The sequence below is a fragment of the Haliaeetus albicilla genome, chromosome 23 (assembly GCF_947461875.1).
Source record: "Haliaeetus albicilla chromosome 23, bHalAlb1.1, whole genome shotgun sequence".
Classification (NCBI taxonomy): domain Eukaryota; kingdom Metazoa; phylum Chordata; class Aves; order Accipitriformes; family Accipitridae; genus Haliaeetus; species Haliaeetus albicilla.
Window position 1 is genome coordinate 3,594,656 of NC_091505.1, and position 22,047 is coordinate 3,616,702.

Here is a 22,047-nt window from a genome sequence, read left to right on the forward strand (position 1 = left end):
TTCCTTGGGAGATGGAAAAAGGTATTTGAAAGCAGTTTAAAAAAAAATCAAATTTAATTGCCTCCAATTTGTAACTTTATATATAAAGTTGCACATGAAAAAAATCCTTTTGTGAGAAAAGGTCAAGATAAAGTAAGAACAGAAATGTTTCCATCTCCCAACAATTACTCCAGAAGACAAAAATCTGACAGTATCATGAGGTTGTCAGAAAACAGATTGTAGAAGCACACTGAAATCTGTTTATGGACACATATTGCATGCATCTGTAGAGAAACATTTTGCACATCTAACATACCTACAGTTAAGTTTCCCCAGCACACAGGACCCCTTCCCCCAGTGCTCTACTAACAGACGCTGCCGGCTGCTCCAATATACCTGGAAGAACGGGGATTCAGACCTTAGTTTGCAGAACAAACGAAGGGCCACTGTAGAGTCTCATCACATTGATTTTTTTTTTTTTTCTCATAATGATAGTAATTAGTTTTCTTAAGTAGATATTAGCCTACTTTTAAGAAAAATGGCTGAAAGACATGTATAGTTATCAATTGACAAGAGAATATTTTAATAACTTTATGTGCTCCTGACCTAGAAATACAAACTACATATACATCTTTTTCAGATTATTATCTGGGATAAAAGTAGCACAATTAATCCAGAACAATAAAACACTATGCTTAAATTCCTTTTATAGGAATGGTCAAGATCTGAGCTTTTAAGTGGAATCGATTACATCCAATGAAACTCATTCTCTATTTGTCAGACAAAAAGCATGATAAAAAACTGAGAACAGATGACTGCTTACTCAAGAGCCTGGGTTTGTTCTTTGTTTTGCTGTTATTCTGTTCCCCTGCAAGTTCAAAGTGATGGTGTGGAATCAGTTGAGTAGTGGTTTGTATTTGATAATTAAACCTTTTCAGCATGAGAAAGCAGTAAACATCAAGGTCCAATACAGAAGCAAAGTGCCAGCACTTTTCTAAATCCTTTGTGAGGATTTTCTCATAGCAGATGAAAGCACTTCGAAATTTTAACTTCTTAAAAAAATCTGATTTCAGCATAAGTGATTTTCTGTTATACAATGGACAGTTTTTAAAACATACTATCAGAAACTATTGCTAATAAACCATAAAGGAACACTACAGACTATTCTTTTCTTCTGACAGAGTCTGGCTACAAGATGCCATGATCTAGCATAATCTGATATCATGGGCAGCATATCCAAACAAGCATTAAGCGATTCAGGCTTCTGATTTTCTTTGGATGTTCCAAATGTTTAGAAAGTTAAGCAATTGACTTTATTCAGTACTTCTAAAACTTCTACTTTGATTTGCCAGGAATATAGACTAGGAATAAAACCATCACTGTTATCCTTACTCTTACACTTTTTTTTAACAAGGCTCAGAATAAGCCTTGCTGTACATTTAGTTACATATTCAACAGTTGTGACCATAAAAGCATCTACATTTTTCTCCTAAAGCCTCTAGGCAGCCATCATCTCCTCATATTCCCCAGACACTGATGTCTATCCCAATGCCTGCCAAAAGGTTTAATTTGTTCTTACCGTCATGTCTGAATGTGTATCTTAATGATGTGATTGTGTATGTACACTCAGCCACACAGACATCACCAGCCATGGAATTAATGAAGGTTATTTGCACGAGCACCAAGCCATATACAGCAGATGCAGAGCTTACCACATTTTCCATCTTGTTGGAGGACTAAGCAGTTCTGAGCTTGAAGAGCATGTGCTTATGAAGCATCTCTGTTAAAGGCTTAACTGCAGGAATGACTACTAGGCATCACCATTAAGAAGCACGTTCTGTGCTGAACAGTAGAATGGTTTGAAGACGGGAGCTTCCAGTAAATTGTGGATAACACAAACCATTACCTAGATTAATCCAATTAGATTTACTATCTTGCCTTGGGCTTAGCTCACCAGAGAGCTCCCTAAATTATTTCTAGCTATTATTCCAAAATACATTTTAAATACACCACAGCCTCTTCTCAAAAGCAGAAAAAGCAGCAATCTTCGAGGCCAGCCACATTAACAAAACCACACAGTCCATTTTGAGCTACAGAACATACCATTTCCTCCTTTTATTACAATAAGTGTTCTCTAAAGGTGAGTTTTTATGGTACTTCTGAGCTGCTTAATGACTCACTTTCTAAAGGAGACAAGCCTCATCAAACTCCCGCTTTTAGCATACCAGCTCTCAAATGCATTGCCTCTTCCACTTTTGTTCTGCTGGTCCAGAACTGTATTAGACTAACTAGTTAGTGAGATGCACATCCCAACGGTCCCAGAGAATCACTTTGGGTACCAATTATAGCTGGCCATTACTGCTCAACTGCTGCACAAATCAAATCTTTCTAGAACTGCATCCTCTCTAAATCTGCTACAGGTCCTTGCAAGCACTCAATCTTCTTTTGCTCCACTATCGCACTTGTTGCCTCCTCCACGCACTTCAGTTTCAGCCTAGAGAGCAGAAAAACTGTCAGGAAAAGTAAGCATTATTTTCATTTCATATGTCAGCACGGAAAACCAAGATAATCCAAACCTCAACATCTATACCACCCAAAGTGGAAGGCCAACATGTCTCCACCATCCACCAGTGAGATGTGCAACTGTTTAAAGTTAGTCAATATATGATTAGATGCTTTTTAGAGGGATAGAATAAAATATGCACCCCATCAGAAAAATTAGAAACGAGTCTGAAAGTTTAAGAAAAAAACATTACTACTTGAGAATGAGATTGTAAGCCACTTTGACCTGCACTGCTAATGACTAAAGTACAGCCAACCTAGAAGTTTATTGGAAGCATTGTACCAACAGGGCAGGGAAATAAGCAATAGATACAGCAGTCCAGAGTTGTTCCAGGCAAATCTATACGGCTAACTAGATTCTACCTCCAGAAATCCTATTAGTTGATCTGTCTAGGACTCCAGGAAGCCAAGATTTTCACCTCAGGACAGCTGTCAAAGACAACTGAAAACCATGCAATCTTTATGCTATTAGTTGGCTACATGAGAACATCTCTAGTATTGACATTTTGGGCTGTAATTTCCCACATAAATACATATATGCTACTAATCCAGTCTACTCAGCCATACTCAGGTTATTTACTATATACAGACACTTCTATTAACACATTGAAGCAATAGTGGAAGAAAAGAGTTTTGTTTGGTTTATGTTAAAGTTCAAAAGACACAGGAGCATGGATTACACTAAAAAATTTTATTGAAACTTGTCCAAAATCCAGTCAGGCACACAATTTATCCATTCCACTAAGGCTTGTCGTTCTGTATGGCATAGAAAAATGCATCTCAAAAAGTTGAAACATCAAACAACTAAATTAGTGAAGTTAAGGCACTTGAGATGTGTGTTAATTTAGCAAAATTGCATAAGAATTAACATTCTACTCTGAATGATATAGTCCTTTCCAAGATTCAATCTAAAGCATCCAAATTCTGTAACCCCTTGAGACAGGGGAGAGGCAGAAGCAGGAGACAAAAGTCTCATCATATTTTCTTCTGACTAGTAACCTCCAAGGCCACCATGGCCTACAAAAGGAAGTGTTACTGAATCAGGCTGCAAAGATTTCCTGTAGTACAGGTGCTGAACTACACAGCAGTTTGGGCTGAGGCACAACATCTTCCACTCAAGAATCCTTAAGGCAAAGAATCTTTGTGAGATTAGAGAAGGAAAGAGCAAAAAGCACATGCATTCAACTGTAAGGCTAACAAACCTTTCCTGGGGTAACAATATTTATCCTGAGATTAGATATCTCTGCCCACTCCCATATTCTCCCCAAGGATAAAAACTTAGAGAAAAATAAATGGAGAATGCAAGAACTTACACAGTGACCAAAAATCTGATACCTGTTGGTTTGTCAGGGTTCTGAGCAGTAACTGGAAAGCCAGTTAGCAACTTTTAATTCATGCTACAGGTAGCTAGTTACCTTTGTAGTTTTGGTTTGTATTTTTGAGAGTGTGAGTGTTGGTCAGTATAGGAATATTTTTTCTGGCTCTGAGCCAACATTTACAACTTAAATGCTGCAGTTTCAGCATTTGGCAAAGAAAGTTTTTAATTAATAACTGAATTAATAACTCAGTTCTACCTTTTGAAAATTCTCCCTTCATCTGTGAAACAACCTCTTGCATCATACAGCAGTTAAGGACTCCTCTCAAAAATGAGATACAACTCCAGGATGTGCACATTCCACACTGGAATTTGGAGTATGCTCCAAGGGTTGCATACAGACTGAAAGAAAAGATTTCCAGAAGATGTTTTCTCAACCATGAAAAGGCATGACAGAGAAGCTATTGTCACCTGCTATGCACAAACAGGAAATAAAGTGATAAATATTTGAGGGAAAAAGAAACACATGGAAAACAGATTATCCAACTGAATTTAAAGTACTGTTTCTAGTTAGTCTATGAAAATGTAGCTCTAAGCGTTAATTTCTGAATTTTACTAGAAGTAGAGTTGTTTAAGAAGACATAAAGCTTATGAAAAAGAGATTGCATCTTAATACTCTGTGTCCTTCAGAGCAAATTGCTTGTTATATTTAAGGCACTACATGTTGTCTTTGGTTCAGTGTTTAACTATCTCATTCAGTGTAAAGAGAGGTAGCACGAACCATACGTATTTAGCTCTTCCATTCCATTACACGCAATTTCAAAGTCGCCACCTTTCTGATGTTAGAGATTCTGGAATCCTTTAACTCATTAGGAAACTGCAGGAACAAAATAACAAACATTCTTATTAATTTTATAAGAGACAAAAGGTATGCAACATTCCACTTAGCTTTCATATATGCTGAGAAAATCAGAATGAGAAACTGGGCCTGATGCAACTACGACGTAAGCAGCTGTGGAGTAAAAGCGAGTCTTCTAGTAACTCAAAAGCCAAGACAACCACATTTTACCTACAACAAAGTTAGCAGAAGTACGCAAGACCATTGCATAGACCAGAATCAAAGCTGACCAGTTATTAAAGAGGGAATAAGTTCAGCTCTCTTCCAGTCTTGAGAAGTCTTTATGAAATAACAAGTATTATTTAGATATTTTAAAATAAGAACTGACTTCTCATAGAAAGGGGATAATATTTGCCTATGGGATTAGCCTTCCAGACAAATTAAACTCTTTGCAGAAACTGAAATGGTCAGGAGCTGGTCCCTTGACATGTATTTATTCCTTCAAAATTCCTAAAACCTAGTAAAAACACATAAGATACCTATACTGATCATATATATGTATTAAGCAGTCAATCAATAGTGTTAGACTCTTTACAGAAGCAATCCCAAAATGTATGCAGGTTTAAAGCATCAGCCATCCTCCTTGTTTTCATAAATAAAGATTAATAATCAAGATGTATGAATATGTAGGAAAAAGTAGAAAAATAGGACACGCTTATTTTCAGTATAAACTGGCTGAGATATCACTATGAAAATAGAAATATTTTATAATATCTAATGGCATGAAAAGGAGAGTACCACAATCTTTCCTTTGGCCAAACTGAAAAATTGTGATATCCACCAAATACCGTTATTTCTGGTTATTATATTGACCAATATTGCCACTCTTTAAGAAGCAATTAGATTTCAGAAAATATGCTCTTTGCCTATTTCTCTGTTCTGGTTTATAATATTACCAGACAAGGAAATGCCAGTCAGCAGGAACAGATTCATTCATAAGCATGCAGTCCAAGTAAAAGAAAAAAAATAATAATAAAAAAAATCTTCTAGTATCACTCTTAGTCTTTTAAAGTCCTCATTTGTGTTTACCCACTTCCTTCAAAAAAGTCTATACTGGTGTAGCTGTATTGCAATGCACAGGAAAACAATGACTGAAGGAGCAAAAAAGACGTACCTGTATGGGTAGCCGTGGTATTTAGACCTGAAGACAGACAGCAACCAGCTGAAGAACAACACCACCAAGCCAATACCAGCAATACACATAACTGCAAGAGATGCAGAATAAGATTCTGGTCATGTGACAGCTTGTCACTGAACACACCACAGTGACTGGGGTTTTCAAAAACATTCTGTAATATTTACAGATTTGGTCAGATGAGACCTCTATTAGAGTCACTGAGAACTAAATTTACCCATTTTCTTTCAAATTCCTACTGTAAATCAATTTTATACCATTTCTTCAAGAGAAAGTAAGTGCCTTCTTATCTCCCTTACTAGCAAAATGCTGCAAAGCATCTTTTTATCCCTGCATCTCACAAAAGGGCTTTGAATTTATCTTGCAGTTTGCTAAGCAACTCCAAATGCTGCCGAAAAAACAAACAATTCACTTCTGCTTAGAGGTGGCAAGTGTACAAAACCCCACAGTGCAAAAGCATATCTATTAAATAGTGTATCAAAAGTCTTTACTGAATATGCCCTCTCTTGGGAAAAAAAAGTATTAGTACTCACTTTTTCTTTTCCCCACATCCATGTCAGAAGTAGCAGCTTCATGGAGGAGTACCATTCCTAAAGTAACACCACCATCTGTGAATGTTGTTTAAGGCTAAATCAACAAAATACAATAGACTCAATATAATACACTCATTCATAAGCTCATAAATGCAGTTCCCACACCATACCTGGGGCATTAAAACTCACTGGAAAAACTAGACTTCCCAGCCCAACCAGCAACTATGGGGGAAAAAGGCAACTGAAAGGCATTCATAACATCAACTTTTAAGAGAAAATAAATACAAACTTTAAAACATAAACTGGAAGGTATAGTAGGTGTTGACACAAAATTAAAAACATGCATGTATTATATCAGCTTGTAAAGAAACAGCATGCCTTCCCAGAGAGCTCAGTCCACACCTACTACTGTTCTACTCCACTGGAAAATCCCCAAAGGAATTCAACTTGCATTTTACTCAGGTAATAGAATGAATAAAATGCATGCAATATTTAATCTAACAGGGTATCTTTCAAGTAGCAATATTTCAGTCTTTTCTAATTCTTCAATGAAAAAAAGACTTAAAGCTTGTAAAATTAAGGAAGCACAGACAATTTAAAAGGCCTGACATTTGCAAAAAAATGAATCCTAGCAAAGCAAAATAATGGATCCAGTGGAACAAAAGACAGAATTTCCAAATATTTCATTCCATTTCACTATAGATGTTCAGTCCCAATCATCCTCCTGAAATGAGAAATATTTATCATTGACTGCAACTGGACCGTTAGGAAATCTTTCCATTTCACATGTGGTCTACCTTCAGCACAAGAGAAAAGTGACTTCAACATACAGAAACCTTGCTAACTTCTATGATTTTAATGTCTCTGGTGCCTGGTAGATTGGGTCCGTAATGTGATGGACAGCAACAACACAAATAAACATCAACAAAAAGTTTCTAGGTTGAACTTGACTGAGTGCATCAGAAGTACAGTAATAATTAGAAAAAGACCAGAAGTTCCCCTCCAAATGGATGTTTTAAGTTTAAAAAAAAAATCTTTGATAATGAATACACAGCAAGAGAGTAAAGTTCTTTTAACACCAGCATATTTAAACATCAATTGCTTACTTTATATTATTTTGTTACAAAAAACCCAATGCATCACTTGCTGAAATTGGGATTTTGAATAGATAAAACAAAAAGAGAAAAGGGAAAAATGAGCAGAAGGCACCCTGTTAAAGAACACTGCTGTTGCAACAGAAGAGACTTGTTCATCATGATCAAGCAGTGAAGAGGACAGGTACTTTGAATGAAATTTTGAAGTTATGTGCCTGTAGTAAGTCTGCTATTCTGTATACTTGTGTGCTATAAAATGTAAACAGCTTGGGACTGTGAAGCTGCAAGAAAAAAAAGATAAAATTAAATAAAATAAAAAATCCTGTATAAAAGATAAAAGAATGCACAGGCTGATGCAGGTGACAAGACAAGGAAGAAAAGCTTGAGTCAGAAATTACTAAAGTTACAGATGATGCATCAAAAACATCCATGTGGGAAAAGAAAAGAACATTGAATTTTAGAGTATTCTTACGACTCCAAAGAAACATTTTTATACAAATAAGAAAGGCAAAAGCTCTCAACCTGCAAGTTTCCGCTTGCCTTTCTTGACGGCATAATAGTGGCATGGAAAAATCCTGAATCCTTAGCATGAACAAGTGGTAACATTAAAAGTAAAGAAGGTAAGCAAAGAAATAAGAAAGATCTGTAACAGAGGAAGGAATTCAACACCAAAGCAAGAACTAAGTGAGATTGAAAAGATAAGAGACATGCACAGAGGAACAGGGGCTATCATGAAGAATCTGATGATTCCACAGAGATCCACATCTTCCAACACTGTATTCAGTTCAGTCATTAAGCAAGGAAGAAGGTGGTGAGAAAGCAATAAACATTTTTCTATTCAACTTAAAGATCACTGGCATAGGAAAAGCATAGTTGTCAACACAGAAAGGCTCTACAAGCTTCTGCATCAGTATTAGGTGACAGTTATGAGCCTTGACAAGGTACTCTCATAGAAAAGGCAGCAGCATAAGCCAGCAGAAAAATCATCACCAACCCCATGCTTCTCAGTATGAAGGATACTAAACAGAAGAACAATGTGTGTTTCTGCCACAAATTGGGCTTGGCTGCTTCCATGGATATAGTTCTGTAAGAGACAAAGAGTAACTGATTTTAGAAAAGACTGAAGTCAACTTTGACACAAAAAACAGCTATAGAGCTTGGAACTGGGTTTTGCACTGTCTCTTTCAGAAGCTGGAGCACAAACAATTTCATTTGTTGACCATTGATTTTGGGGGGAAGCTGCGTCAGCATCAAAAATCCTTCTTATATTAACATGCACAATCAGCCCCAAAGTACCATTCAGATTATACTAAGTTCAAGTGCAACTACAACTTTCACGGTCCAGATCCCCTGTTCAGCAGGGCAGAAGACTGTAATTATGCCCTCCTGCACTCACTGTGATCCAAGTCTGATCCATTCCCTGACTTAGATTCTTAGGTTACATACATTGCTCCTCCTCTTAGGGACAGTCTCTTCAATCTGCATGTGAACCCTACTCACTTGGCTCCAGAACCAAGCATTTGAAATATTTTTCATGGCATACCAGGAAAAGGAACATCACTACCAATACCATTGAAGCTTTCTTCTTCAGTCTCAAAAAGGCTTAGGAATGATGTAAACAGAAAAAACAAAAGGAAGCGTTTTCAAGAAAACATGTAAAATACGAGAACTTCCACTCGGTAAGTTGGCTTAGTTTTATTTACATTAATAGTTTACTAACCAACTGGGTTAACAGAAAATTTGAAATTTGTGAAAGAATACCATTTTTTAATCCCTTATGGGAAGCTCTACAGCACTATGGTTGTGATGTTATATCTAAGCAGGAGAAAAAAAAGTTTGATAAGCAGATCCACTTTTTATAGAAGAATACAGAGGGCCTGACCCACCTAACCAGGCATGAAAGGACATTTCACCAAATAAATTCCCTTCTGAGTAAAATACATGAGAAAAGCCAGTATGTGATCTATAAGCACCTGAAGAAATGCAATGCTCTCAATACATTCTGACTGCTTTTACAGTGTATCTCATTCTATATTATGTACAGAGCAGTATATTTCAAGTGATGTTAAAACTGATTTTTCCCAAGAATGAGGTTTCATAAGTCTAAGGTCACTAGACATTAATTTACCTCAAGAATCTCAAAGGAAGATGTTTTTATATGGAAGTCATTAGATGGTTATATAAGCTAAAAAAAAACAGGTTAGACATGAAATTGCCAGAATCAGCAATAGGACTGTTTAGCATGTAAAGACTCAACATAACACCTTTATTTTACTGTTAGCAGTTTAGAACCATCATGTCTCTTCATCGCTAGAGATACAATATATGTACGAGACAGAGGAAAGTGAATGTCACAGGTAAATAACTACTGAAAAGTAAACATGAAAACAAATAGGAATGGTTAAAAGACCCATAGGAGGTCAGAGAAATGGAAGAGATCAGGTAATTTAAAACAATCTACCCCCAGAACGTAAGCAAAAAAGCACTGTCATTATGCTTCCTCCAAAATGTATCTTTTTTATTTTTAGATTTTGAAGATGGAAAACAACAGGAGGGATGAAAGAAATGCTTACCTTAGGTTCTGAAGCAAGGGGGGGACCGCCCCCCCCATCCAAATAATATGTTAGCAAATAGTCTTGCTTACTCTGTATGCTATCCTCTTAACCCTAGAGCATTTTTTTATTACCTTCTTAGCTTTCTGTGATTACTAGAATAATCAAAAGTTTCCACACACAAGATGACCTTGAACTCTCTAGGTATTAACACAACAAAAACTCCAAGGCAACACTTTGGAACCAGTATGTGCCTTTTCCAGCAGAGTACCATCCATATGACTGCTGTCTGATGCTTTACTGCACGGAAAGCACTTTGAGCAGTTTCTAACAAGAAACTGAACATGCTGCTGGATAGTAAATTAATCTTAATATTCCTTATCTGATTAAGAATTGTATTTTTTATTCTGTCTCTTAAAAGATTATTACTGAGCACAGAAAGCAATACACCTAAAAAAAAACCCCGAGTAACGTTTGTCCTTACTCTCTGAACATCACAGAACTAATGCCACCATTCTTCCAGAATTAATGAATCATTGAACAAGACACTGTAGGAACAACCTTCCTATCAAAATGGAATTCTAGGTAACGGTTGAAGTTATCACACAGCAATTACACAACAGAGCACTTTGCTTTGGATTACGATTAGTATTTTGTGTTTTCTCAGTAGTAAAGTAAAAGTTTGCAAACAGAGTTTCCTCTTCTATTTGAGCCAAGAAAACCATAGAGCTAATTGGAAGAAAATCTAAGTCATGACTGGAGCTCTAACGCTCCTTCTGTTTCACACAAAACAAACCCCCTCTTTTACAGGCGTACTTTAAGAGAAGACATATCCTCTCTGAACTAATCAACAGCTATTTTGCATTGCTCACTGCAGGAGAGGTTAGCATCACTGACTAACAAAGAAAGAAGCCAAAAACAGAATTTGCACTCTGACTTGCCTCTTTTAGTATCAGCCTTATTCTGTAAAAATACAATAGAAATGCAGAAAAGAAAACGAAGAAAAGACTTACAACTTGTCCTGTATGGGGATTCTTATGAGCATAGGGTGGACCTCTAATGTGGTTCCACATCTGGCCTGATGTCATTGCTAACACAAAACACTGAAAAGGGAAGAAAAAAACCACTATTTAATAAGGGATTTTTATTTTTTATGCAATTTTTTTTCATTTCCATACCAAAACATACTGGTTTGGAATACAATCTTAGGCTAGGTATTGTCCTACTTTTTATTATCTTATCAAGCATTAACTGAGCTGAAAAGACCAAGATCAAATAATATTATCAAAATACCAAAAAATAAAATTAAGTGCACCTCATTTTCCTCTACCAGGTTTAAGCATCTTTAAATACAAAAGCTTTTAAAGACTTGAATTACTACAAAACTCATGACAACAGGCAGACAAGACTTACAATTACTCACCAAAGCAGCAAATGCCCAGCCAGTTTTGTTATACAGAAAATCCAGATTGCTTCCACGCAAATATACGAGGCCTCCGATGACAGCCAGCAGCAGTCCTAACATCAGCGGTCCAGCATAGTTTGGTGGCCTTATCACACGAATCTAAACAGAAGGTACTTAAATTGTTTTCCCTCATCGGGATTATACATTATTGGGATTATACATTATATCCGCACTCCTGCTAACAAAAACCACAATATATTAGACTGGAAAAAAAAATATCAACACACAGAGAAAAATTTTCTGTATAATAAATCTGACTTGGGAAGTAAATAATGCATCTTCCCCCATTACTGTAACTTCAGTTTTATACACATTTACCCTACCTAATAATTTAAAGACTGTTCTTCTTCCATAGGAACAGAAAAGGCAGAAGGAAGGAGATGAGTTTTACCATCTTATCAAATGCAAAATTACACAAAATATTAGAACACAGAATATAAGGAAACTTAAAGATGTAGTTATGTGCCCAAGCTATATTTTGTAGACAACAACTACTTAGAGTATCCGAGAGTAGATCGTTAGCCACAGAACACAACCGACATATTTCATAGCTGGAATTACATAGTAAGGGAGTGCTGCAGAGGTAGTGATGGGGAAAGTCTGTACATACTTACATTGACATCAGTTCTGTCAGCCACCCAACGAGCAAGCTGTTCAGCTGCAAAGCCACGCACCTGAAGTTCATATGTGTCACCCCGTTTAGGCTTCCCTTTAGCAGGAAAGTTAATGAAGGTTGGAGCAGAATTCATGTTTAGCTGTGTTTAGAAAATTCAGAGAAGATACAGCACCATGAAAGCTCTATTTAGTAACACAATTCTATTCCATTTGTATCTTGCAACATCATCACTAAATCAATCAGAAAAAGTAACTGTTCAATAAACAGATTTCACTGACAATAACTTAAAAAAAAAGACAGCACACAGTATCTTGCATTTCTGTATTTCATAAAAGTAATCAACATACTCCTGCAATTTTCCTTTTGTGTTCGATGCTGTTTTCTCCTTTTGATATTGAGAAATGAAATTTTTTTAGTTCTGTCACTAGCTGTTCTGGATTTCTTAAAAAAAATTGTTACTTCTTAGTAGGCACTTTTTTTTTTTTAACACAATTGAGCATGCTTTCTGAAGTGATTGACATTGCTTTGTTAGTACTCAGACCTATAACTACTGATTCAAAAGATTCAGACAAGTTCAGAGGAGATTATAATAGGTAAATAGAAGTAGTTGTTTACAAAATGCAGTTCTATCTTTTCCTAACACTGTTTTTCCCACAGCATTTCAGGTTTTTTGAATGTTTCTTCTCTAAATACTACTTTTGGGAGAGAAATCTGCAAAATAGGAATATATAGAATAATCTATAAAGGCCATAGCTTGATGAATGAATTTTTGATGTAACACTATGGGAAAACTTAACAATAATAATAAAAGACATCCCTTTCCACTTCTCCAGTCCAAAAACTTCCATTTAATATAATATCATTCCCTGAATTGTGTAACTTTTAAAGAGAGATAAGTATCTCTTAAAAAAAAAGTTAAGATTTGCAAAACTATAATGAACTATTAATGTGATCTACAATTGCAAGCGTACATGGAATGTTCTCATATGTTTAAAATAAATATGGTTACACATTAAAAGAAGAGCAAAATGACTGGGTACTTGAAAAGAAGTTAACCCATACTGAAAGTCTAATCTATCATCCTCTAGTAATCTAAAAACTGTAATAGCTGTTCCTAACGTCATTGGTGCTTTCTATCTTGCCTCTTAGTGTATCATAAAAGAATTCCATTAAGAATTACAGTGTAAGTTATTATAGGAGACAAACTCAGAAAAAACAGTCAGAGAAGCCAGCTCACTCCTTGTGCCTATTCCTGATTTCTCAGTTCTGTTAATATTACTGCCAATATGCTACTGCCCTCTGCTCTTCTCATTTCTTCTGAGTGGCAGCCTTTAACTTTTCAATTATTTCTTTAATCATTGTAACACTAAATTTTGTATTCATCTTTACCTTCTTGCCCTCAGTCTCCAAAACCCCAGTTAAAAATAACGTTAGAGGAGAAAAAGAAAGACATTACCATCTGAAATACATCTGAGCCTTCATCAAAATCTACCATAGCAAAAAAAATCTTATTGGTAAATGCACTGGAATATCGCCAGGAGTTTGCCAGGATCTGGTATTCCTCATCAGCTTGCCTGTAAAACACACAAAGTGAGATGCTGTATCATATGTTTGTCCAGAACACAAGTTATAAAACAGCTGAGGGAGCTGTAGCCACCCACCCCATTAATGGGTGCATCCCACACAGCCCTGCATTAATTTTCTAGTGTTAAAGAAAAAATTTAAGGCCAGATGCTCATCTAACAATCAAGTGAAGCATCCAGCACCACTGATTTTTTTAAATGCAAGGACAAGTTTTGTTGAGGTCATGAACACAAGCAGTGATAATTTCTAAATTGAAATTTGAAGTGGAACCCAGCAGCTCATGATTTGCTAGTCCAGAGCACCAAAACAAGTATAGGTATACCCTCTTTTCCATGTCAGAGGATGGGAAACCAATTAATTTCAACTAACTAGGTATAAAAATCATCTTTACAGACCTCTGGCACCTCCAGATTAATACATGAAAGCCATAATATGGTTAAGGATCCAGCACATTACAATTGTAAATAATTAATACGTTGATTGGCAACAGCAACTTTTAGACTGCATGGCCGGCAGTAATTGTACAAATATTTCTTCAGCAGCTCATGCCACGTAAGTTGAGTTTTCACCCTATCTTCCTCCAAAAGCCCATCTGTATGAATCTTGTTTCTGCAATGCAGCGATTATTTTAGGAGGGAGATAAATAATTAAGGACTATGTAGTTTTCTCGCATACATATCACACGCATATCTCCACACATTTAATTTCAAAGATAATCCTACTACAATGTGCCCTAGCATATTCCTCCCACATACGTGAAAGTTTTATCCTATTCTTAATTTCCTACAAAGCATATGATGACTTTCAAGTTCTAATTTAGGACTAAATTAAGCCCATACTTGCACACAACACACTGTCTGTGAGGCTGAAGAGCAGTGAACATCACAATCACCGAGTAATTTCTGGGTGGTGCCTTCACAAGGCGTCGAAATTTGTCTCCATTCATTCGAATAACCGATCTTTTACTAGCCCACTCCATCAGCTGGTTCACTTTTTCCGATAACACCATCTGAAAATAAAGTCAGAGAAACCCTGTTGGGTTTTTGTGTGTTTTTTTTCCTAGTCTCACAGTACAATCTTGAAGGGTTTTAGATTTGACATAACAAACGACTGCACTGTATTTCATAAGAACACTGACCGCATGATGTGATTCTTCATTAAGATTCTTGAAGGCATTCACGGATCCTTTTGACAGTCATATTAGTATTATTCATTTACTTTTACCACTTAGTAATACACACGCTTTGAGCACTTTGCCTTTAAGCACTTCATATTACACATGCTGGTGAAGACTGTTAGCTCACTAGTTCTTCCTCATGTCACTAATTGTAAGATTTCTTTCAGATGTACATGCTGCCCCAAACCACTCCACAGTATTTATGTGATGCTAAGCATCACACTCTGTTTCAGATTTCAAAACCTGGTGGAAGTAGAATCTATACTAAAGATAGAAGCACTATGGAAGCGAGCTCAACATCTAGTTTTCAGCGTTGCTGGAAAAAACTTGACTCAGTACATATTTGGAGAACTTGGGAGCACCCTCCACTAAGCTCTTCTTTAAAAACGGGCCAAGCAATTCTATAACATTGTACAAAGAGCATTAGATAAGTGGAAAAAAAAAATCCAAATGTTACATTTATCATAAATTAATTCTCTACTCCTTATTGACAACCTTCTCCAGACAAATATTTTAGGGTTAACAATAAACTACTCTTCTTTGACTTATCAACGGACACAAGTATATACAGAGGAATCTTTTCAAACGCTAGGAGTCGAGCCTATGGAACTAAGTGACACCTTCGTAATTACAACCAAAGACAGCCAGTCCACCCGCCCTCCAAATCCCACACAGCCGGAAGACAACACTCTCACGGCGCTTTTTACAAGACCGTTAGAACCTGGAATCAGACACACTCGAAAATGAAAGAAAAATTAATTAGAACTGTACGACCCTCAACCGACAACCGCTCCGCGCGGCCCCCAGGCGTGCCCGCGGGCTTCCCCTCAGAGCCCGGCCGCCGCCGCCGGGGAGGGCCGACCCTCAGCCCGGGGAGGCCCCGCCGGCGACCCGGCGTGGGGACGAGCCGCCCAGTGCGCGGCCTCCCGGCCCCGGCCTCCCCGGCGCTGTACCACCTCAGCGCAGGCCAGCCACCGCCGGAACCCGCCGCCGCCGAGCCCTGGCCTGCCGTGGCCGGCACCGCAGGCGGGGGCAGCGCGGCGGGGGGGGGCTCCCGGCGGTGCCTCACCTCCTTCCGCTTCTGCCCGGCGGCGGGCGGCCCGCCCCAGGCCAGCAGCAGCAACAGCAACGCCAACACCGGCAACGCCGCCATGACCGCCCCGCTCTGCCGCCTCACGCCCATTGGCGGGCGCCGACCCACCGGCAGCGCCGCCCCGCCCGGGCACTTCCTATTGGCGGCGGCGCCGGCCCCACCCCCCCCGCGACTCGCCGCCGGCCTCTGATTCGTTCAACCTGTCTCCGGCACGGGCTGCCGCTAGCCCATAGGAGCGAGGCGAGCTGGAGCCGCTCGATTGGCGGAGCCCTGAGGGAGGGCGGGCCGTGCCGCGCTGAGGCGGGCCGGGAACCCCCGGGACATGGCGGCAGCGCCGGCGGCTGTGGGGGGGACCCTCGTCGGTGCCCGCCTTGAAGCTGCGGCAGCCCCTCACCTTGAGGATACACCCGGGCTTTCCTCAGCGCCTGCGGCTCTTTAAACGTTGCAAAATGCTGCACGGCCGCAGTGTGCTCGGGGTCCCGGGGGGGGGGGGGGGGAACCACGGCGAGGGGCCTGGCCTCACGTCGGTAAGCGCTTAAGAAACCAAAATGGGAATCTAGAATAAAACTCCAAGGAGCTTCATCGGTAGCTCCCCAAAGGCGTGCGCTTGCTTGATTTTATACGCGCACGTATATTGCTGGGTCGTGTGTTATAAAGATTGTTAAAATCGTAAACGCCCTCGGGAAATCCTCAGCCGGGGTGTAACGGGTTACGGGCTCTTGAGAGTCATCGCCACAGAAAAACGTGGGTTTATTCATGCTTCGGTTTTTTTTTTTTTATTATTTCTCTATTCGAGGACGTGCACACTACGGAAATTATCTCTGGCACCGCGGGCCTCGCTGCAGTTTCTATTTGCACTCAAATCTCTGGCTTTAGCAGCGACCTTTTAATGATTTTAAATTCGCACAGAAAGTGGGGGGGGGGGGGGGGAGGAAAAAAGTGGTGTCAGAAGTGGGATTCGAACCCACGCCTCCATACGGAGACCAGAATACCCAACCCGCCACGGGAAGGCGCGGAGCGCCTTGAGTCTGGCGCCTTAGACCACTCGGCCATCCTGACACTGCGACTGCAGCCTCCGCCGGGAGGTTCTTACCGCCTTCCTCACGGCCGCGGCCGCCTTCCCCGGCCGTTCGCGGGGAGCGCTTCCGAGCCCGTGAGCCGGAGAGGAGCCCTTCTCTCCCCCTCTCTCCCGGCTACGGAGCTTCCCGCCGCTCTCGCTCAACCGCAGCGAGGAGGCGCCGTCCCTCCGCCGCTGCGCGCCTACATTACCCACACGGCTCCGCTCAGCGCCGCGGCGCACCGGCCGTTTCCGGCGCGGCCATTTTGTTTTTCACCGCTCGCCAAGGGTAGCAGCATCCCGCCGGGGGAAGGGTCGTACTCCGCTTGTCAGCATGTTCCCTGTGGCTAGGGCTGCTCTGAACCTCGCCGGTAAGCAACGAAGAGGCTCTCTGGAGTGCTGGGGGTGTTTCTTGGGAGTAGGCGGTTTCGTCAGGGGGTCTCTTCCCGGTTTCTTGCCGTCCCTGTGAGGATTGTCCCTCAACTCTGGGCTCGCTTCGTTCCCGGAGGAGGGTCGTGAGGGCAGCTGAGGGGCGGCTCTCTCGTCGTCCTTCATCTGCTGCTCTTCTTCTTTCTTTCTGTTTCTTACCTCCTAGTTGCTTTTACTTGAGCTGACCTTGGGTTCCCTTCCTCAGTGGTTTTCCTCCTTGATAGTAACTAAAGGCACGTTAGGTCTTGTAACCTGAGGTGGCAAGGTGTAGTCAATGACCAGCCCTTAAACTCAAGGGTAAGGTTATCTCTTCAGTGATAGACTCCCCAGTGCTTAACCTGGTCCTCTCAAATCCGGTCCTGGTTGTTGATGTGCTTAGACCGAGGTGCATGCACCTAAAATAAACGTGCTTAGCAGTGTTTCTCTCTGGAGATACTCAAGCTTCTTCTTTCTGTTTAAAAAAACCCCAAACACTAACTTGTGCAGCCTCACAGACCATGCTAGAGACATAGTAGCATTATGGGTATTGCCATCGTTTTCTCTAGTCATGTTTGGGTAAATGGGAACCACTGACCTGAAACTAAAAGATTGTATTTTGTAATGTCTATCTTTATGCACGGATCACTGTTTCATCAAATGCTTTATACCCAACTACTAAAAAAATCTCAGTGTTTTGAAGCCAATGGTTTGATTCTTCATTCTGTCTTCTTAATAAGCATAGCTTTTATAGTGTACAGTTGTAATGCACATCGTACATTCTGTCATCTGAAGATATCCTCCTGTATTTCATTCTCTATTATTTACCTCATGTGAAGGCCCACAGTTATTTCCACTTCCTTCTTCGCCTCCCTCCCTTCCCTTCAAAAATCTTGAAGGAATGAGAAAGGTGTTACCCATATCCACTGTCTTCAATGGCTTAATTTGGTGGTGAGCTTCACCGTGAAAATGCTTATATTAGGTACACATACTGACAATGTAGATACTTACAAATAGAAATCTGAAACTTAAGTACTAAAAAAATTATTTTATTAGAGAAATAGAACTTGGAACTTCCACACTGAGGGCCCAAAGAAAGCATACTAATGAAAAGGGTAACTTAGAGGATTTTCTTACTGGAATTAGACTTCAGGAATAACTTTCTAGAGAGAAATTGGGAGAGCTGAAACAAAATGCAAGACATTCAGCATATCCTGTGCTTTGGAATCATTCCAAAGCTCTAACTCCAAAAGATTGATATTTTTTTTTCAGCTTTTCTTCAAGTCTTTTAATGCTTACACTTGCCTCTGTTGGTGGGAGATGAGGATTGTGAATGGTTTGAATGTGTATTTCAGTTGATTTCTGTACTTTTACTTCTCTTTAACATTCATTAGCTCGTGGCATTCAGCATACTGCAGTAAGACAAGCTCATCGCAAATATGAGCCTAACTTCCATGATAAATATGGAAACCTGGTACTCCTTGGTGGAGCTGCAGTTTTTACTGCTGTCTGGGGATACGTAAGTTGTCCTTTTTTTCACCGCTCTGTTGTGACTATAGCTGTAAACTTGCAAGCTGTTAAGTTTCACAAGGGCTTACTTCTTTGAAGTGACTTAGGTGGTCAGAATTTAGAAGCATTTTATATAAGTGGATAGTAATGCGATGGAAATGAAAGTTGTGTTAGCTCGTATTTTGATTTTGAGTTGTTACACAAATTCAGTCTATTGCTTGATTTTAAAATGAGTAGAAACACAAGTGTTCTGTATTTTACTTGGGATTTCTAAGCTATACAGGTAGAGCTTTCAGCAGAAAAACTTATAGATTAAAATTACAGTATTGTGATCGGGTTTTACATTCCAGATTGTTTGTTCTAAATACTTTGAAATAGACAACTGAAGTATTTAAATATTACTCAGTATGTTCCACTTGCTTTATTATAAGACGAATGTCATGTTCTAATACAAAAAATCTACACTGAAAACAACAGAAATAGCCCTCTATCAGAAGGTTTCTTTGATTTCAGAGTTAATCATCTTTATTTTTATCCTCCTACAGGTGTTTACACAAGCTGGAATTGAGTGGGGCTTGTCACCTGTTGGCAGAGTCACTCCAAAAGAATGGAGGGAGTAACAGCCTTTGCTTATAATGAACTGATCTAAACTTTCACTGAAAAAATGATGGTGTAATGGCATTTGTTCCCTGATTACCACTTGTACAGTGGCATTCCTGGTCTAATAAACATACCTAGAAACCTGTCTGGTTCTTCTAGGTTTCCTCTATGCTCCACGTCTGCTGAAGTATGAGAAACAGTGTAAAAACTCAAAATAATTAAATCATGTTTTAGGCAGTCCCATTTGTTCCTGTAAAGGTCACTAGTGGATAAAGGATAAATCCAAAACATTGTATAGTTGTCCATTTAGCCAGCTGTGTGTGCTTAAATGAACCTCACGTGCATTCCTACTGCAGAGTTCACGTCGCTTTACCTCTGGCTTCTGCTGCCCATCTACTGATGAAGTTGAGATCCCTTTTTTTTTTTTTTCCGCAGAAGTACTTTTATGTCTGGAATCACTCTGCAAATAAGCTGCTTCTCTCCGAGAGTTGTGAAGAACATAAGTTAGTTTTTGAGTGGGAGACGCTCGATGGTAGTAGGCAGTATCCCAGCACTGCTCGTCACTGATGCCGAGAGAAATGTGACTTCTCTAATGAATTCTCTAATGAATTCTTGCATAATCAAAATCTGTTAGGAAATAGATCAGGAATATAGGCAGACGCTGTAAACCTCCCAGTCAGTTCGAATCCCTGAAAACCACAAATAAGCCTGCTTTTTGATACGGCCGAGATGTATGAAGTGGCTGCCTTTACTCTCCTCGGAGATTGGAGGTCCCAGACCGCCGCTTCTCCCGGGGCCCAGGAGAAAACGCTCGGTGGAGCAGCCGGTGCGGCCCCGGCCCGGACTGGAGGGATCCCTTCCGACGCCGGGCGCCTTCCCCCTCCCGTCCGATAACGCGTTTCGGCCGGGGGGGGGGGGGGCTCTGTCGCGATGCGGCGCTAAAGGATCGGTACCGATAACGACCGCCGCTCCTCCGCCGTCACGTGTCCTGCGGCGCCCCCCCGTCCGGCCGGCCGCGGTCACGTCACGTGAGTGGGCGGGAGGAAACGGGCGCCCTCTGGTCACGTGACGCGGCGCTGCCGGCGGGGCCGGGCCGCGGTATGGGGCAAAGTGCCAGGCGCGATCCCGGGGCGGGCAGTCCGCGCCGCCCGGAGCCTCCGGTGAGTGCGGGGCCGGGCTCCGGCGGGGCTGCTCCGGCACGGCACGGGGTTTTGCCGTTCCCCCGCTCCGGGTTGGACGGTGGGGGGTGGCTCCCTCTCGATCGCGGGGTCCGACGGTAGCCGATACGCAGTTCCTTCGGGGCTGTCCCGGTTCCCTCTGCCCAGCGCCGGGCGAGCCGTTGCCACGGCGTCCCGGGCTGGCGGGGGAGGGCTCCCCGGGCGTCTCCCGCGGGAGGCGTGAAGGCGGCTGCGGTGGGACGCGGCGCCGGGCTGGGCTACGTGTCCCCTCGGGGGGGGGGAGGGGAGGTCCCGCCGCGCCCCTGCCTGAGGCGCAGCGCGGGAGCGGGCCGTCCCTCAGCCACCCTCCGCCGCCGGGGAGGGTCCGAGCCCGAAAGTAGCGGCTTCGTGCTCGGCGGCGGGTCTTCTCCGGCCCCTCCGGGCGGTCCGCTGCGGAGGTCTGCCGCTGCGGAGGGACGAGGACGTGTGGCGAGGTGTGCGCCGGCTCTGAGGCAAAGCCCGCCGGGTAGCTCCTCCCGGGGGAGCTGGCGTGGGCTCTGGGGGCGCGAGCAGCGGGTGGGTACGGGGGGTGACTCGGCTGGTCGGAAACAGACCGACCTAACGAGGGCTCCGGGTCGAAAACACGGCTCTGGATCCAAAACGGCGTTTCCTGCTCAACCGCTTCCCTCTCTGCGAACTGCTCCTGCCTTTTTTTTTTTTTTCCAGTGCTAGGCAAACACTGATGGTAGGGAGTCGCATCAACACTCCTGTGGTTTCAAAAGGAAACTGGAAAATAGGTTGTTCTTATCAGTGGACATCCACGTTTGAGATCTCGTTGCTCCTTGGTAGACAGTAAGTGTACGCTCGCTCATGGACTTGAAAAAGTACGATCTTCCCAGAAAGACTTAGAGTGAATTTGCATACACAAGTCGCTGAGCCTTTTCTCCAAGGTCGTTTTTTTCAAATCCGAGCTGCTTAACTTGTACCTCTGAAACATCTTACTTAGGGTTTTGCCTTGTGATAGCAGCACTCTGTGCACAAGTACGTTTTTCCAATGTTTTCATTGAAAACATAGCGTAAATATTCTGGAAGAGGGAAAATACTTGTTTACGATGCTTTGGGGTGAAATCTCGGGAAAACGAGTAAGAGCAAACCTGGCTTAACTATTGCCTCTCTATATCCATGTTCTGGAAATTGCACTTAATTATTGTTAGTGTAAAGTTCCTTAAAATCTTTTATGCAGTCACCAAAGATTGCATTTCTGTACTTAAATGCTTGCTGAATTGTATTTGTGGATGTTAATAGACCAAGAAATC

At 41.3% G+C, this 22,047-nt stretch overlaps 3 protein-coding genes and 1 non-coding gene across 6 annotated transcripts in view; 2 read left to right on the forward strand and 2 right to left on the reverse strand.

The window, feature by feature from the left end:
- Positions 1–3,217: 3,217 nt before the first annotated feature.
- Positions 3,218–16,123, reverse strand: MAGT1 (magnesium transporter 1). The gene is made up of 10 exons (XM_069810927.1): positions 15,980–16,123; positions 14,573–14,742; positions 13,606–13,723; positions 12,148–12,288; positions 11,492–11,632; positions 11,082–11,171; positions 8,537–8,600; positions 6,423–6,497; positions 5,869–5,959; positions 3,218–4,733 (listed from the first exon to the last, which is right to left on the reverse strand). The coding sequence occupies exons 1-10, from the start codon at positions 16,091–16,093 to the stop codon at positions 4,718–4,720; spliced, it is 1,020 nt and encodes a 339-aa protein (XP_069667028.1). The 5' UTR covers positions 16,094–16,123; the 3' UTR covers positions 3,218–4,717.
- Positions 16,124–16,946: 823 nt separating this feature from the next.
- TRNAL-CAA (transfer RNA leucine (anticodon CAA)) lies at positions 16,947–17,062 on the reverse strand. The gene is made up of 2 exons: positions 17,025–17,062; positions 16,947–16,992 (listed from the first exon to the last, which is right to left on the reverse strand). It is a non-coding gene; the product is annotated as a tRNA-Leu (tRNA).
- Positions 17,063–17,275: 213 nt separating this feature from the next.
- On the forward strand, positions 17,276–19,719 carry COX7B (cytochrome c oxidase subunit 7B). The gene is made up of 3 exons (XM_069810928.1): positions 17,276–17,431; positions 18,860–18,984; positions 19,520–19,719. The coding sequence occupies exons 1-3, from the start codon at positions 17,395–17,397 to the stop codon at positions 19,592–19,594; spliced, it is 237 nt and encodes a 78-aa protein (XP_069667029.1). The 5' UTR covers positions 17,276–17,394; the 3' UTR covers positions 19,595–19,719.
- Positions 19,720–20,590: 871 nt separating this feature from the next.
- ATP7A (ATPase copper transporting alpha) overlaps positions 20,591–22,047 on the forward strand; it is a 31,130-nt gene continuing 29,673 nt past the window's right edge. Inside the window, exon 1 of one of the 3 annotated variants that reach the window (XM_069810929.1) lies at positions 20,591–20,734. The gene's annotated coding sequence lies outside the window, so the exon portion shown is untranslated. Of the gene's footprint in view, positions 20,735–20,791; positions 21,190–21,457; positions 21,584–22,047 lie in introns of those variants that run through there. The other 2 variants (XM_069810934.1, XM_069810930.1) reach the window with 2 other exon arrangements.